At 48.1% G+C, this 17,547-nt stretch overlaps 1 protein-coding gene across 5 annotated transcripts in view; it reads right to left on the bottom strand.

Moving 5' to 3' along the window:
• Nucleotides 1-17,547, bottom strand: part of LOC147895606 (uncharacterized) — a 104,438-nt gene that overhangs the window by 41,343 nt on the left and 45,548 nt on the right. For 3 of the 5 annotated variants that reach the window (XM_087383542.1, XM_087383545.1, XM_087383544.1), the window contains one exon: nt 313-654. The exons of the other annotated variants lie outside the window; for them this stretch is intronic. In XM_087383542.1, the coding sequence (XP_087239668.1) occupies nt 546-654 (109 nt within the window). In that variant the 3' untranslated portion in view covers nt 313-545. Of the gene's footprint in view, nt 1-312; nt 655-17,547 lie in introns of those variants that run through there. 5 annotated transcript variants of the gene reach the window in all.

Below are 17,547 nucleotides of genomic sequence, written 5' to 3'. Positions count from 1 at the left end.
GTCAGCCTCTCTTTGTGAATAGACTTGAAGATTGGTAATTCCCATAACATTTGAAACCGTGCAATAACAATGAGCAGAATATGGTACAAATAAATTCACATGATCAACACACAGTAAAGATTATGCAGTGTACCTTTACTTACTTCATAATAAAAACCATTCTTCTATCACCCTTTGCATGCACCTGTATAAAGTTCTCCAGGACCTTCTATTGCCAAAACAGATGTACAAACGTCAAGCAGATTGTTATCAAAGCAAAAAACATACTCCCCCTTCTTGTGCAGCTGCTGATGCAAACAGAAATGAACCAGGTTCAGGTGGAATGGAACACCGAGCACTTTGCATCAGGTGGATGTGCCTATAATAAGCAACATAAATGGGCTCGAAATGTCTACTTTTGGGTTACTTTGATACAGTAAAAGAGAAACTTTACTCAACTTACTACTTATGAGCTAGCTTGCACAACCTAAATTAACATTTTATTAGTCCCAAGATGTAAGAGGGGGAACTCTTCAGTTAATATTGGTCTCTATGCTGAAGATTACTCATAATCGTGACCCGCCATCAACAGCATCATCAGCAAGGTCTTGCTCATTCGCTTGTTTAATCCTCTTTCCATCCCTGGATTGTGTCCGACCACGCTTTTGTTTACCCCTGAAGCAAGAAAATATGATTTTGTCAATGATACTAAGGATACCATCTTCCTGAGCTCATCCCAAAATATTACGCATGGCTCTTTCTTCCTCAAAGATCATTATACTATATAAACCTTCAGCATCGCGTATTGAGTTCGTTTTTCGTTTTCAGTGGCATGAAGGTCGAGTTGAATCTATATACATCTCCCTCCCTGCAGACCTTATTATATACATCTCTATCTCTAAGTGCATACATGTATATTTGTGTACATGCACCCACATAGAGTCTTTGGTGATCCCCCCATTGCCAAATATCCTTTCTTCAGGGGCATCTTTATGCCAATTGTTGTTCGATTGTTTTGAAGGTCCAGCCTCTGGAGTATCCTACTTACTTGTCATACAATGAAAATTTTCTGATTTTGTAACTACATCTCCCTTTACTGACAAATGCCTCTTGTAATATGATAGCAAATGGATTCCAACCCAAAAAAAATTTGTGTAAAATTAAACAAAAGAATCAGCTAATATGCAAAGAAATTAACCTTACAGAAAAAGTACACAACTTCAATGGAGGAAAATCTCCACCTGGGTTTAAAACAGGCTTTATGCCCAAATACTTCACAGGCAATAAGCAGCTCTTAATAGTGCAACTTCAGAAGGTCCTCTAGAGAAAGATACTCTGTTGCTTTGCTTCTTTAATGACTTCAGAAAAACCGCTGAATTCAATCTCGAAACTTGTACAAGGGATCAGGTGGAGGCTCTGCTCACCAGGTGTAAGACCGTGATTGAGTTTACCGTTCCACGTGACCAGGAGGATGGGGGCAAAAAGGCCACAGGGGCCAGGAAATAGGCTGGCAGAAAAGATGCCTAAGTGACCTGCATAAAGGAAGAAAAAGGGGGATAGGAGGTAGGCCTATAACCCCAGCTAAAGGCCAGCCAAAGCAGGCTGGCAAACCAGCCAAAACTGGTTGATAGCCAAGTCAAGCCCAGGGCTGGTCAGGTCTGCCCTATTCACCAACCATGACTGGTCAGTACTTGGCCAACCAAGGGGCTGATTGGCCACTCCCTTAAGCCCTATAAGAGGGGCCTTTGCTGCCCATCCTCATTTTAAACACATCATCTGACAGAGTTCATCTGCTGCCACTCCTGCCATGTTTCCTTCACAGTGCTGCTGCAGCAGCCTCATTCCAAAATGTGTTGAAGGCCGATTTCACGTGTGTCCTTGCCACTTGTTGGAAGGTTCGGTGGACAGAAACAGGGTCAGACCTAGTGGAGCACTCGGCGCATACTCGTGAGTAGCAGCACTCTTTGTTGCAGACACTCAGGGCAGACCTAAGCAGGATCATTAAGTCCTTGCGGACAGATCTACGACAGACATAGGGTCAGCCTTGGAGGCAATTGGTGTACACTCGTGGATACATTATTTGTTGTTTTGCTATAGATCTTCCTTCAAGGAATATGTTTCTGGTTGTCAGTATATTGTTCTCTCTATGACTTGAATCTCTTGCTTCTCTCACAATCTGGGCAATAAGCTTCCGCATATTTCTTCAAGTGGTCTGCAGCAGAACCACCTCAAGTTTTATGTTTTTCTATCATGGTACCTAGAGCAGCCATGTTTTGATTGCAGCTCTTTGTAGCAAAGTGCGAGGAGCAGTGCTACCCCTCCTACTTGCAGCACCTTGTAGAGTGAATTGAGAAGCAAGGTGATGTCTTTTATTCAAGTATCATAGGGCCCTGGGGCTACACGACTTTGTGAAAAGAGATTCTACCTGAGCGAAGAGGCCACTTGTTGTGGCAGTCAAATCTGGTCAATAACTGTTATGGAGACAAATGCTTGGGCGAGGATGTAAGCTGGGTGCTGGCCTAGCCTCAAGCTCAGCGGGACTTAAGGTGTATCCCCAGGGGGCGAACTCTCCGGTAGTTAGGGTTCTAGGCGGGCCTTGGCATTACCCCAGCTTAGCAATTCCTTCCGATCCTTGACTCCATCCGTAGGAAGCGTGCATTCTGGAGTAGTGCCAAGCTTTCTCTAACAGGATGTGCCCTAGTGGTGAACTAGGTCATTCTGGCTATGGCCTGGTACGTGGCCTCCTACTGGTATTTTTTGTGGGCTTGCGTGGTGCAGTTGCGGAGGCTGATCCACAACTTTTTTTGGGCGGGTATAGACGACACAACTGATACTAGGGCTTGTGTCACCATTTATTGATATCCCAAGATTAATAAAGCATTGACCAAGTTTTGACTAAGTTTGACTTCAGTCAAAGGATCTTTTTAATGATCAAAGTCAAGTTGACTTTTAATTAATGATTTAATTAAAGTCAAAGAGTTCGGAGGATTCCGAAAGACTTAGAGGATTCTAAGTATAAAAAGGGGAGGATTTCCAAGAAGCACTATTTAATGTGCTAGTGACCCGGTCAAAGTCAAAGTGACCCGGTCAAAGTTAAAAATGACTTGGAGGATTCCAAGAGTGGGACACTGGACCCAAGTGGTTTAAATTCCAGAAAATCCAGAGAACAAGGAATGGGACCCGGACCCAAGTGGTTTGATTCCAGAAATCCGGAGAGAAAAATAAAAAGGGGCACTGGACCCAAGTGGTTTAATCCAGAAATCCTGAAAGTTTTAATGGGGAACCAGCCCAAGGGATTGATATTAAATCATCCAAAAACTCGATGTGACTTCGGTCAAAAGGATTGACCTCGGTCAAAGGTCTTTGACCTCAGTCAAAGAAGTTTGACCATGGTCAAAGTGGATTGACTTTGAGTCAACCAAGTATATATATTATTATGTGCACATATATGTGTGTGGGGACGCCCACTGTGACTAGGATTAGTCAAGTTTATTATTTTTAAAGATGCATGCAAGGCTAACAATTAATGTGCGCTTGTTATGGTGCCATTAGTATTGTTACAGGTACCCGGGTGAATTAAAAGAGATTCTTAAAGAGCGGGACCCACGCACCAGTTTGCCTAGGCCCATGTGACCGAGGGCGTGCAAAAGAATTCTAGAGTCGGTGTGTGTGGCTAGCTGGGTGGCTTGTACCTAGCAATTAGAGACCAAGGTTTAAGCATGTGACCAGTTACTATTTTTGGAGGTTTTGAGATAAGCCTCACCTCTTGTAAAGAATCTAGTCTAGCTTTTGGACTGCTACAGGCTGCTACAGCACGATTTCTTTGCAATTGATCTTTCTTGCAATTAATACAAACCCGCAAGGGGGGATCCAGTGATGCAGTTGCCCTAGATCCTAGTCGGGGTGTCGTGTACTTTCAAATGCATGCTGAGCAGGAAGTAGAGAAAAGCAACACGAAAGAAAAAAAAAAAAGGTCGTGCTGCAATTTGTGTAATTTTGTGTCTGTAATCTTGAAATGGAGCTGCCTGTGTGGTTTTAGTGGTATCAGAGCTCAGTTCTGTGCTTCTCTCGAATCACAATGGTTTTGGGAAGTACTCTGAGAACAATTATCGTGCAGAAGCATTTCTGAGAAAAAGCCCCTTTTTGGGAATCGACAGAAATTGGAGCAGAAATGTTGTTCAGCAGGATGCCTTCGTCAAAAATCATGAAGTGATTGTGGGGGAAGATGCCTAGAACAGCAATAATCAACGTGCAAGTGAAGGGGGTAGATGCTTGACACACAAAGTTGAGAGCGAAGAGGTTTGAAGATGCATGGAAAAAAAGAAGCATCGCGACATATTAAAAGGAGCAATTCCCAGAAGGAAATAGCATCGCGACAGTCAGAAACGAAAAATTCTGACATAACACTCAATCGCGACAGTGTGTGAGTAATTCTTTAAGGCGAATATCACCACGACGTCTTCTCTAAGAATTCCTTTTGGAGAAGTTTGAGATGCTCTGGACTCATTCAAAAATAGAGCGTGCAAAAAACTGCCGAATTAAAAGTGGGGAACAATTCTCTGTGTGACGGATGTAAATGTGCCGCGACTGTGAATTGAGGAATCTTAGAAAAATTTAGGCCCCGATAGAAATTGGGGACGAGTCCCTGAAGATGCGACACCTTCCTAAGGAAGAAAATAGATTATACGTCTGTACCGAGCGAAGTCGACTAGGTGCCATTGCTCAAGGCACGTGCAACAGAATTCTTCCCCAAATCGAGAAGAACAGACTATCGCGAAGGGGCATATGCAAAGATAGTCGTGTTGCAATTCAGATATCAGATAATCCCTGTGAAGAAATAGAAAGCGCGACGCACAGGAGTGTCTAAGTAGAAAAAAAAAACTTGTGATCAGAACCTACGAAGTGATTACAAAAGTTGATTCAGATAACGGAAGAAAAAGCGACCAGATATCAATCGCGATAAAGGGAATTAAAATCGCGATAATCTGACGTTGTGCTTCTGAGGTGATCGTGTATATCAAGGGTGAACAGGGGAACTACCCGATACAGGCCTGCATGGTACATCTTATAATATTCAATAGTGTCAACCACTTGGTCGTTGGATAAGTTATAGCAGTGTGAACAGCTTGACGACAATAACATATACACAGAACGTGTCTATTGACAGAAAACGATGCAAAGAAGAAGTGTGAATGTCTTGTCGGTCGAACTGTGCAAGAAATCTGTTCAAATGCACTGATTGATTTTAGCATTCAACTGTGTGCTATTGAAGTTGCATGCAAGTGATTAACTAAAGTGAATTGTTGAAGAAGCACTATTGCACTCCTTCGGTACAGCAAGACCTGTAAGAATTAAATGATGCAACCTTGAAGGTGCAGTTTCAACAGGACATTTAATTTTTTTTTGCTCTGTTGAGAAAGTGACAGTCACTCAGCACTTGGCTATTGGGTATACTAGGCGCATATGCTTTGTGGATAAACATCTGAGTGAGAAAAAAAAAAGTAATGCCAGGACAGTTCAGTCAGAAGATCTGAAGCTGTAGGGACAGCCTGTGCAAGGGTATTTGACATGCAAGGACAACAGTAAATCCAAAGTCAAGGTATGCCTGTACACTTCTGAATCTGAGGATTCTTATGCCTGCAGATTGCTGAGAAACCATCCAGGTAAAAGAGCAGTGGACAAAGAGGCAGCAGATGCACTTCACTATATATGCACAATGGCTTCACAAGAACCCGTGCCAGTAGGACAGAAGGGAAGTAAAGAAGAACGGTACAAGAAATTACTTGCTGAACTGGCAGAGGCTAGGCAAGATCCCCTGTTCCAAAGTTTAGTCAATCCTCCTGTCGAAGGACCTGCTTTGCCCTTGGAAAGGGACAGGTCAGTGGAAGAAAGAGGGAGATGAAACCGTGAATGCAGTCATCACACGCATTCCCGCAGGTCTTCCTCGTCACGCCATGAAGGCAGTAGACGGTCCCGTCGCTCTTGCAGGAGAACACGTAGCTTGTCTTCTACAGCTAGTGGGGAGTCATACTCCAATTCTCCTAGCAGGTCTCTTGAAGGTCACACTCACAGGAGAGCAGGACGCAGCAGAAAGAAAGAAAGTTTATTAAAGTCTTCGGGAGACCGTGAAGGTCTATGAGACTAAAGATAACTGATACAATGGGCAGAACGGTGGCGGTCTCAAAACAGGCCAGCCAACCGTTTCCAAAAAGGGGGTTATGAAGGACGGTGTGTCTAGTCCTGATACAAAAAATATGTGTCTACCTCGAGATGATACAAAAAACCAAAAATAAGCCAAGGGGGGGAGATACAATATATATATGTGCACGTGGTGATCGTCAGAGGCCAATCACAGAGGGGCCGTCAAATGGGAGGCCGGAAAAAACCCTGCAATGGATGATTGGCCTCTAACGTCACACAGCCTAGTCGAGCTCGGTCGTCGAGGGCGGCGGGTGACCTTGGGTATAAGGGCAATGGTAACCCCGATGGGGCGGGCAGAGAGCAGAGACGAGATGTCATGGATGCGGATGTGTGAGTCGGTCCGCTGGTGCAACTGCCGTGGCTCTGGCTCTCGCTCACGTCCGCGTCGTCGGCTAGACCGAGAAGAGGTATCCTGTGACTGGAAGAAATCATTGATGGGTCGCTGGCTGTCCTCACGCTGTGTGTGCTAAGGGTGTCGCCGTGCTCGGAGAGAGGCATCTCGGTGGCGAGTCATCCGATGTGGGAAAGCGGCTAGGCATCGCTGGTCCGGGAACTGCAGCATGTGTGAGAGGGGGCCGAATCCGTCGCGGAAGAGGCAGTGGTACCGGCCTCGAATGGCATAGTAGATGGGGCATCTGAAAGCAAAGTGCTCCTCTGACTAGATCTCCTATAGGTCGCAAAGCGAGCAGATACGGCCCTCTCGTGGGATACCCTCTGCGCGTCCGCTCTCAATCCGTAATCGGTGTGACGAGACCCTAAACTGACCGAGGGAGATCTGGAGTGCATGCGGTAGATGAAGCTGTGTGTAACCCAGAGGTGTGATGAAGCCCTCCTGTGAAATCTGGAGGCAGTGTCGGCGATAAAAGTCGAGCTTCACAAGAAGCTCGGGGTGAAGAAACCATCTCCGCCAAGTGTGGAGCTGGAGCAGATCCGCTCGAATGAGCCGGTTGACCTCCTGGTCAGTGGGGGAGAAGGGAGATGGTGGAGCGTCGAGGCTATACTGAAAAGGAGGCAATCGATCCAAGTCAAGGCCCAGTCGGGTGAACCAACTGGAAAGACGACTATACCAGCATCGCTGGTCCCCATCAGCGGATAAGGCCATAGAGGAGGATAGGGCTAGCCAAGGTAGGCGGAGGCGACCGTCGGAGGAGCTGAAATCCCTGACTCTGTGTAGGTGATAGTCTGGAAGGCCGCATCGAGCTGTAGGGGTGAAGCGTCGAACTCTGCTAGAATGATCTGGTGGGGTACCGATGGTTTGCTACGGATCATCCGAGCAAACATCAGTATCTGTAGCCGCTCGACTCGAGCCCACTCTGTATCTGAAAGATCGGCTCCCCAACACGGACTACCGTACATGCCTGCTGGGCGGACCAAAGAATAAAAAAGAAGAGACTTGGTCCGCGGGTCCTGGAAGTGGGAGTGGTAGCATTGTCGCTCCAGCCTGGCAAGAGCGGCATAGCCTCGACTGATCCTGGCATGCATGGCCGGGCGCATCGTGAGGATCGGGCCGGAGAAGACAACGCCCAAGTATGTATAAGAGTCAACTATCTCAACAGGGTCTCCGGTGAAGAGGAACTGCTGTCGGTGCATAGCCGGTCTGGAAGTGTTCAAGATCATCACCTTGGTTTTCCCAAGGTTGACCTTCAAGTCATGGGTATCACAGAAGACCTGAAGTCCATCCAGATGTCGCTGAAGACCAGTAGCAGAAGAGGATAGTAGTACTACATCGTCTGCGTATAGGAGAATCTAGATGACAGCCTCCGCAAGAGAGCAACCTGCACCTCCGAGTGTCCTGATGGTGGTCTCGAGCTCGTCGATGTAGAGACCAAAGAGAGTCGGTGAAAAAGAACATCCTTGTTTGACTCCGATAGTGCTCGTGATCTCTAAGGTCCAGCTGGTGCCAATCCTGACCTGGCCCATCACCCGCTCATAGAGAGCTACTACTGCCTAGATAACCTATGAGTCGTAACCTAACTCCTGCAGGCGTCTGACGAGTCGAGCACGGGGAACGGTGTCGAATGCCTTGCGAAAATCCACAAAGCAGCAGTATACTCTCTGTCTCCTGTGTCTGGCCTCCTCAATGATTCCTCGAAGTGTAAAAATGTGATCGTAAGTCGAGTGATCCGTCCTAAAACCGGCCTGTCCAAATGTCCTGAGCCCCTGTATCTCTGCGCGAGCACTGACCTCGCCATCTAACACTGATGCATAGATCTTGGACATAACATGTCCAATCATGATGGTCCTGTAATTCCCTGGATCCATGGGATCTGCTGCTTTGTGGATGGGGGTGATTGTGTTCAGGGTCCAGGCTCTGGGGAACCCGTGGCAGACAGCTTCATTGAACAGCGTTGCCAAGATTGGGGCTAGAGTTTTGATGCCATAGGCAACAAACTCTGTGCATAGGCCCTCATGATCCTTAGCTCGGCCATTATGAAGCTTAAGCGCTGCGTGGGTGACTCCCTGGGTTGTGAAGAGGGTGCAAGAGGTGGGGCGGGGGGTGTCTGAGAGGTCGGGAGGAGGCTGATCAAGGATATCATATAATGTACGTGCGTAGGAGTACCAGAGGGAAGTGTCTGTGAGGGGGGAAGGAGATCGGCGTTCTAGAAATTTCCTCCAGAAATCCTTGGAGTTGCTACTAAACAGAATGTTCAGTAGCATATCCTCATTCCGGCGAAGGAAGGCTAGCTTCTTGCGGCGGACTAGTCGATGATAAGTCCTGGTGAGATGTGGGTCGGCCCTAGCGTTTCGCTGGGTCGTGAGTCGGAGTGTGCGGCGTAATGCTTTACACTCGTCATCATACCAGCTATTGCAAGGGGTGGAGCCAACGGGTGGAGGGCGGGTGGACTGAGTAGTGGAAGGGAATATGTGGCGTGCTGCATCATGGAGGGAGTGGGTGATGAGGGCAACTCGATGATCTAGAGAGGGTACGTTGTCTATGTGTCTGAGGAGGGAGGCTAGGTGGGCTGAGTAATCAGGTGAAAGGTTATGATCAAAGTGTATATCATGATAGGTAGTGTACTGCGGAGTGTGGCTGGGAGGGGCTCGAGGCGCAAGGATGTGAAAGAAAAGGTAAGTGTGGTCGGCTCCTGGAGGCAAGGGTGCAGTATGGAAGTCAGTGATCTGTGTGGCTAAAGCAGGAGATCCCAAAATGTAGTCGACGATGCTGGCTTCTCCGCCATGCGGGAAACATGTGAAACCAGAGGAGGCAGGCCACCGATCTAGCCCATTGTAGATGACCAAATCATGTATACGTCCAAGGTCCAGAAGAGCCTGCCCATACGCAGTAACGGGAGCGTGACTGTCTGCCGAGGAGCGGGGGAAGCCCGAGTCCCCTGTGTCCATCTCAGGTAAAAGGACCGGATCAAAGTGGAAATCCAGGAGTGATGTCTGATGTGCACTTGTCCTTGCGTTGAAATCCCCAACAAGGAGGACCTCTCCGCGTCTGGAAAACTCCACAATGTCTGAGTAAAGGTCTAAGTAGGGGGATACCCCTGTATCCTCGCGTAGCCTCTGTGCGAAATGTGACGTCTCAGGGGGAAAGTAACAGATTGCAATAAAGAGGTCGCATGTGGAGGGACGTCGAAAGCGGAGCCAGAGGTAACGGGCATGAACATCTCGTCTGACCACGGATATCAAGCTCGTGAGCGCTGAACGGAAGAGTACTGCAACTCCGCCTGATCAACGGACCCCCCCAGTATCGTCACGGAATACTGACTCCCAGGAGTAGCCACTGACCAAGGGGAGAGGGCGCTCGGGGCTCTGATGTGTCTCTGTATAGAAAACGATGTCTCGACCAGTGTATGACTCTGAGAAATTCCCAGGGTCAGACCATAGGGTACCATTACAGTTCCATATGATGCATGCCAAGGGTACTGTGTGTTGAGTCTGAGTCTCATAGACCATGTATTCTTATTTTGGTGGGGGGGAGCCTGCTACCGTGTCTGGAGTACTTGGTGGGGCTCGGCGGCGGGGGCCAACTAGTAGGCGGCCATCTCGGACGACACCCCACTTCCCCTCCTGACGGGCTACATCTCGCTGCTGAAGCAAGGTGCGCCGCTCTTCCACCTGCATAGGTGTGAGATCCTCATCCATGAAAATAGTAGGGTGGTCCCGTAGTGTAGCACGCTGCCTGAGTGCTGCAAGCCGAGCCTGAGTATCTCTGAATCGAATGATGAGTGGCTGTGGGCGTGTGGGGTCCCGTCCCGTGCGCCATGCATGCTCGATCCCATGCTCGGCGATGCCGAGGGTAGAGGTCACGAAAGCAGTCGCGTCCGCTAAGGAGGTGAGGGAATCTGCGCGGGGGATACCTCGTACTCGGATGTTGAGAGCCTTACTGGCCCTCTACTCCTGCTCGGCGATGGTGGCTGAAACGGCTGCTTTGGGTGCCCGTCTCGCAACATCCACCCATCTAGTAGTCTCCGCGATAGCAGTTTGGATAGTAGCGATCCGCTCCTCCACCTGAGGTATAGTGCGCGGGGTCGCTGTGACTGTAGCAGTGAGAGAGACAACCTCCTAACGGAGGTGAGTGATCTCCTGGCGCATGCTCTGAATAAGCTGATCTTGTGCTACGGTATGATCCCGTAGTCGATGTAGCTCCATAAAGATGTAATCAATTGTCTCAGGAGGGGGCCCGGGGGGGTGCAAACTGGGACATGGCATACGGCTGGGGGGGCGCGGGGGATAGGCTGGATGTATATGGCAGGGGAGTGGAGAAAGGCTGCTGAGTGAGGGGAAGGCGGGACATAAGAGTGGTGGAGACAAAAGGGAGCTGGGTGGGGAGTGAGGGACTGTGACCCTCTCCTGTGGGAGGCAGGCCGAGGGCGGTGGTAACGGGGGTATTGGGTACACTGGTGGGGGAGGCAGTGGTCGGAGTAGAGATGATGGCTGCGGGGGAAAGAACTGCGTTGGTGCCCATTGCACCCGATGTTTTCAGGACTAGTTGGCTGTCAATTGCTAATCCACTCCTGGAGATGCGCTTTGCGATGTCTCCCACAATTGGTTTAGGAGACTGTTTGGGTTTGTGGGCCATGGTAGGATTTGTTTAGGTGCACAGTTTCCTGCAGAGGTAAATCTTGTTCATCATTGCTGTAGTGGCCAGTGGCAAGTCAAGGCTGCAGCTTACCAGGGCCCTCAGACCATGGGGCAGCAGTTCCCGTCCGATAGATAGCAGCAGGTCACAATCGGGAGACCAGAAGCAGCAGCAGCAGCAGGTAGCGAGGCAGGAGGAAGCGTAGGCGGCTGGAGGCAAGGAGCTGGAGGCAGGCAGCGTGGAAGGCAGGTGGCGGACTGGAGGCAGCGAGGGGGAGAGAGAGTTACGCAGGGGGCAATCTCAGGGGGCAAAGGTCCCAAGCAGGCAGGTCGCACATGGGGCAGGGCATGCAGTAGCAAGTGAGTCACGTGGACAGCTGAGTCACATGGGCAGCTCACATAGCATGGTCATGCTGTGCAGGTGGGTAATCCTCGAGCAGGTGCAACGAGCTGCCAGCTCCTGTGCGATGGTATGACGGGCTGTTGAGGTGCGAGCTGACCAAACTGAGCGGCGTTGCTTTTGTGCGATGGCTGATGAGCTGCTGAGGTGCGAGCTGAGGTGCGGGGCTACGAGCTACACCAGCTGCGCAGGTGGGTAATCCTTGAGCAGGTGCAACGAGCTGCCAGCCCCTGTGCGATGGTATAACTGAGCGGCGTTGCTTTTGTGCGATGGCTGATGAGCTGCTGAGGTGCGAGTTGAGGTGCGGGGCTACACCAGCTACGCAGGTGGGTAATCCCCGAGCAGGTGCAACGAGCTGCCAGCGGAAGGGAAGGAGCTCCTGCGCGATGGTATGAGAGATATTTCCTTACTCAGACCAAGATATCTGAGAAGCATATGAGGTGGGCAAATATGCTGTCTATGTATCATTTTCAGATCATACCCACCCGAGGGACTCAGAATAAAGTGGCAGATGCTTTGTCCAGGAGGCCACAGATCAGCAATGTTACAATTGCGCATCATCAGGACTTAGCAAAGATGAGAGAACAGTATGCCACTAATTCTGATTTTAAGAAAATATGGCAGCAAATGCAGGAAGGACTGTCCTCAAGTCAATATTCAGTCAAAGAAGGATATTTGATGAAAGATGACTGTTTATGTGTGACCCAAGAGATGAGGCAAAAGATTTTGGATGAGTGCCATGCACCACCTTATGCTGGGCACCGAGGAATTGCAGCCACCACTAAGGCAATAGAGAGGTACTTCTTTTGGCCAGCCATGCGGAAAGACATACTTAGTATGTAACTGAATGCCTAATCTGTCGGAAAGTGAAGTATGACAGACACAAGACACCTGGCCTGTTGATGCCTCTACCGATCCCACAGGCACCGTGGGAAAGTGTTGCAATGGACTTTATTTTTGAATTGCCAACCACGAGAAATGGGAATGATGGTATCTCGACCATCATTGACAGATTCAGTAAGCAAGCCCATTACCTGCCTGTCAAGAAGACAATCAAGGTATATCATATGGCAAAAGTCTTTTTGGCATAGATCTTCAAGCACCATGGGATGCCAAAGTCCATTGTAAATGACCGTGACCCCAGAATGACCAGCCTATTCTGGAGAGCGTTGTTTGACAACATGGGGACGAAGCTGGATTTTTCCTCTGCATTCCATCCCCAGACAGACGGTCAGAGTGAGATAGCAAACTCAACAATATTGGACATGTTGAAATGCTATGTGGCTGAGCGGAAAGCAGAGTGGGAAAAGTATCTTCTACTAGTGGAATTTGCATATAATAATATAGTGCATTCGTCCACAAGAAAAGCACCCTTTGAGATCATCTATGGGAAGGTGATTCTGCCACCTATCCTCAGGACAAAAGATGAGATATTTGCAGCATATGAGTATGTTAGAGATCTTGAGACAGCATTTACTCAGGTGCCGACAGCCTTTGAAAGGTCTCTAGAGAAGCATACGAAGGCTGCAGATAAACATAGAAGACACATGGATCTCAAGCAGGGAGATTGGGTACTTCTAAAGTTTGAAAAGGCTAGACTCCGCAAGAAGAAAGGCAAGGAAAAAGTGTATGTTAAGTTGTCACTCAGAAACTATGGTCCTTTCAAGATTTCTGAGGTGATCAATGAAGTTGCCTTCAGGTTGGAGCTGCCTGCGCATTGGCAAATACATAATGCATTTCACATTAGCCTTCTGAAGAAGTACCAAGGACCAGAACCAGTGGATTTAGTTCTAGAAGACCCACCAGAGGTAGAAGAGTTGGAGGAGATCCTCCAACCTGAGCAGATTGTGTACCATACCGTACATAAGGGCCCCAAGGGCGAAAAGAAATTTAGATTTCTTGTAAATTTTAAAAATTATTATGCTCTGAATGCCAAGTGGATGGATGAGGACATGTTGTCTACTCATCTGCAGCTACTGGATGTATATAAGGAGGCTTTTCAGTTGAGGAAAACTGATTAGAAGCCGAGGGGATGTCACCATTTATTGATATCCCAAGATTAATAAAGCATTGACCAAGTTTTGACCGCTTCAATCATAGGATCTTTTTAATGGTCAAAGTCATGTTGACTTTTAATTAATGATTTAATTAAAGTCAAAGAGTTCAAAGGATTCCGAAAGACTTAGAGGATTCTAAGTATAAAAAGGGGAGGATTCCCAAGAAGCACTATTTAATGTGCTAGTGACCCGGTCAAAGTCAAAGTGACCCGGTCAAAGTTAAAAATGACTTGGATTCCAAGAGTAGGGCACTGGACCCAAGTGGTTTAAATTCCACGAAATCCAGAGAACAAGGAATCGAACCCGGATCCAAGTGGTTTGATTCCAGAGATCCGGAGAGAAAAATAAAAAAGGGGCACTGAACCCAAGTGGTTAAAATTCCAGGAAATCCAGAGAACAAAGAATGGGAACCGACCCAAGTGGTTTAATCCAGAAATCCTGAAAGTTTTAATGGGGAACCGGCCCAAGGGATTGATATTAAATCATCCAAAAACTCGGTGTGACTTTGGTCAAAAGGATTGACCTCGGTCAAAGGTCTTTGACCTCAGTCAAAGAGGTTTGACCATGGTCAAAGTGGGTTGACTTTGAGTCAACCAAGTATATATATTATTATGTGCACATATATGTGTGTGGGGACGCCCATTGTGACTAGGATTAGTACAGCTTATTATTTTTAAAGATGCATGCAAGGCTAACAATTAAGGTGCGCTTGTTATGGTGCCATTAGTATTGTTACAGGTACCCGGGTGAATTAAAAGAGATTCTTAAAGAGCGAGACCCACGCACCAGTTTGCCAAGGCCCATGTGACCGAGGGCGTGCAAAAGAATTCTAGAGTGGGTGTGTGTGGCTAGCTAGGTGGCTTGTACCTAGCAGTTAAAGGCCAAGGTTTAAGCATGTGGCCAGTTACTATTTTTGGAGGTTTTGAGATAAGCCTCACCTCTTGTAAAGAATCTAGTCTAGCTTTTGGACTGCTACAGGCTGCTACAGCAGGATTTCTTTGTAATTGATCTTTCTTGCAATTAATACAAACCCGCAAGAGGAGATCCAATGATGCAGTTGCCCTGGATCCTAGTCGGGGTGTTGTGTACTTTCAAATGCATGCTGAGCAGGAAGTAGAGAAAAGCAACACGAAAGAAAAAGAAAAAAAATGATCGTGCTGGAGTTTGTCTAATTTTCTGTCTGTAATCTTGAAATGGAGCTGCCTGTGTGGTTTTAGCTTGAGTGGCTTGGCAGACCATTATTCAGCCCTAGAGCGCAGGAGGTCTCGCCATCATTGCTCCAGAGCCCCCAGGCCCGGATATGTGATGTGCAACCGCATTCTGGTAAAAGAGGATGGAGGGCAATTGCCTGCTATTATAAGGAGCATCCATAGAGCACAATTGAGCTACACAAAGTGGATGTATATAAGCACTTTTTATGGCTAAAAATACACTCATCCGCCACAGGGCCGCTTGCCGCCCCCAACAACTGACCTCGACCTCCATCAAGCAGCGAGACGTCAGAGGCCAATCATTCATTGCAGGATTTTTTTCAGCCTCCCACCCAATGGCCACTTTGTGATTGGCCTCTGATGACTGCCATGCTCTCCTTTTTTTGTATCACCATTTTGTAACATTTTTGTATTATCCGGAGATAGAGATAAACATTTTTTGTGTCACGACTAGACACACCATCCTCTATATATTTTTTGGTAGACACGGCTCGGCTGGTTCGTTTTGAGACCGCCACCATAATGCCCACTGTATCAATTATCTTTAGTCTCGTAGACCTTCACGGTCTCCCAAAGATTTTAATAAACTTTCTTTCTTCTTTCTTTCTCTTCCTCCTTGCCTCCTTCCTTCTTCCTCCATTGCTGCTCACTTCTGTCCTGCACCCTCGCGCTATAGCTGCTTACTTCCGCCCTGGCCCACGTGCCATAGATGATCACCTCCACCCTGATATACTTGCCTCCTGTTTTTTACCCCTGACCTGTTGCCTCATCCACAACCTGTTGCCTCCTGCTGCGACCTGCTGTTTATACCCACACCATTTCGTCTACGCCTGCGCCTGCTGCTTGACACACTGCCCCAAACCTGCTGCATCAACTCCAGGTCACGCATCAGCATCACGCCCAGTCACTTGCTCTCATGAGCATCTGCCCACGCCCGGTTACGGGTTGGCCCACGTTGTCCAGCTCCTATAGATACCATAGCAGAACATGCAAATCCCCCTCCCAAATAGGGAAACATGGTCTATGAGACTTAGCACACAATATCCTTGGCATGCATTGTTCCTACAGAAACAGTGTCCAATGGTACCCTGTGGCAATCTCCATGACCTCCTTAGGGCCATCCCAAGGCTACCATCCTGGGCCTTGAAACTGCGAATTTGCTCCCCTGATAATCTCTGACCATGTGTCTGAAAGAACTCACACCTCATCCTATCACCTTCCCTCGCCCAAAAGGATGTGGAAGCATGGAAGGAGAAATCTGATTGTCGTTGCATTGACTCCTCCAGCATGGAACGTGCACGGATCTCCTGAAGCCGGAGCTCCTCAGAACCTCGAGCTGCCTGCTGCATACGCTGAATGGAAGCGAGGTCTTTGCGGAGACCCCTCCCCCTGGCCCATTACTCTGGCTGGGCCTGCCTCCTAACAAATGATGCTCGAATCTGCTGAAGCCTGTGTCACCTGCTCCGCCAAGTCACCACAAACATCCCACTCCCTATCCCACAGATCCACAATATGGCTATGAACCTCCACTCCAAAAGAGAAAGAATCCCAGATCCTGCAAGAACCGAGGCTATGGAATGAGCCGCCTCGTCTAGAGTCATGATCACACGACTATGATCTGACACTATCGTCCTAGGCACCACCCCGGACTATCCACCTTTGCTTCGCTCCCGTACAAGGCCAAAAATACTGTAGATATATTCAATGAAGCGAAGGCCAAACGATCACCATAAGGCAAAACCACTTGGCGTTGCAGTGCCACCTCAAGCGAACATCACCTGCCTGAAACTGTTGCCTAAGTAACTCTCTAGCCACGGTGCCAATCCATCCTTGTACTTGCTCCTGAGTCTGTGCACAAACGGCCTCCCAAGCAAGGTCATCTGACCACTCCTTGGTCCCATCATTGAGAAGCGTGAAAGAGTAACTCGGTCCATCTGATGGGGCAAGAGCAGTGATCTGCCCATTTATCCCCTTGCAGAGAAAGAAAATATTGATGCCCAAACAAGCACATCTAGATAGTCCCAAGGGCCAGAGCGGTACAACTCCAATGGCAACTCTTGAGAACCGAGTGAGGAAGAAAAGGAAGTGGAGCGGCCTAACTAAGCGGATCTAAGGTGTAGGCTAGGGACGAACCACCTGAGGTACTATAACATAAACAGGCTATTCCTTTTCAAGATTACACACATAGAGATTCACAAAACTGCAGCACGTCTAAAATTTTGTTTCTTTTCCCTGCTCTTTTTCTTCATACACAACATACATTTGAAAGCTAGTCTACACCCCCACTAGGATCGAGGGCAACTGCTTTCCTGGATCCCCCCTTGCGGGTTTGGTATTATTGCAAGAAAGTTTTATTACAAGTAACTGCAGAAGCAGCCTGTCTTCCAAAATCCCAGAACTAAGAACTAGTCTAGAATCATTACAAGAGGTGAGACTTATCTCAAACCTCTAAAAATAGTAACCGGTCATGTGCCTTCACATTAGCCGCTAGTTGCTAGGTACAAGCCACCTAGCTAGCTGCTGCACACACTCGAAGCTACTTATGCACACTCGGTCACATGAGCCTTGGCAAGCCGATGCGTGTGTCCCGCTCTTTAAATTCCTTTTTAATACATCCGGGTACCTGTAACAATTCTAATGGCACCACAACGAGCGCACATTAATAGTTAGC

This window comes from Dipteris shenzhenensis, chromosome 13, assembly GCF_047967505.1.
Source record: "Dipteris shenzhenensis isolate YYH24624 ecotype China chromosome 13, Dip_SZ_1.0, whole genome shotgun sequence".
Taxonomy (NCBI): domain Eukaryota; kingdom Viridiplantae; phylum Streptophyta; class Polypodiopsida; order Gleicheniales; family Dipteridaceae; genus Dipteris; species Dipteris shenzhenensis.
Note: the sequence above shows the minus strand (reverse complement) of the source record. Positions and strands in the feature narration are given on the sequence as shown.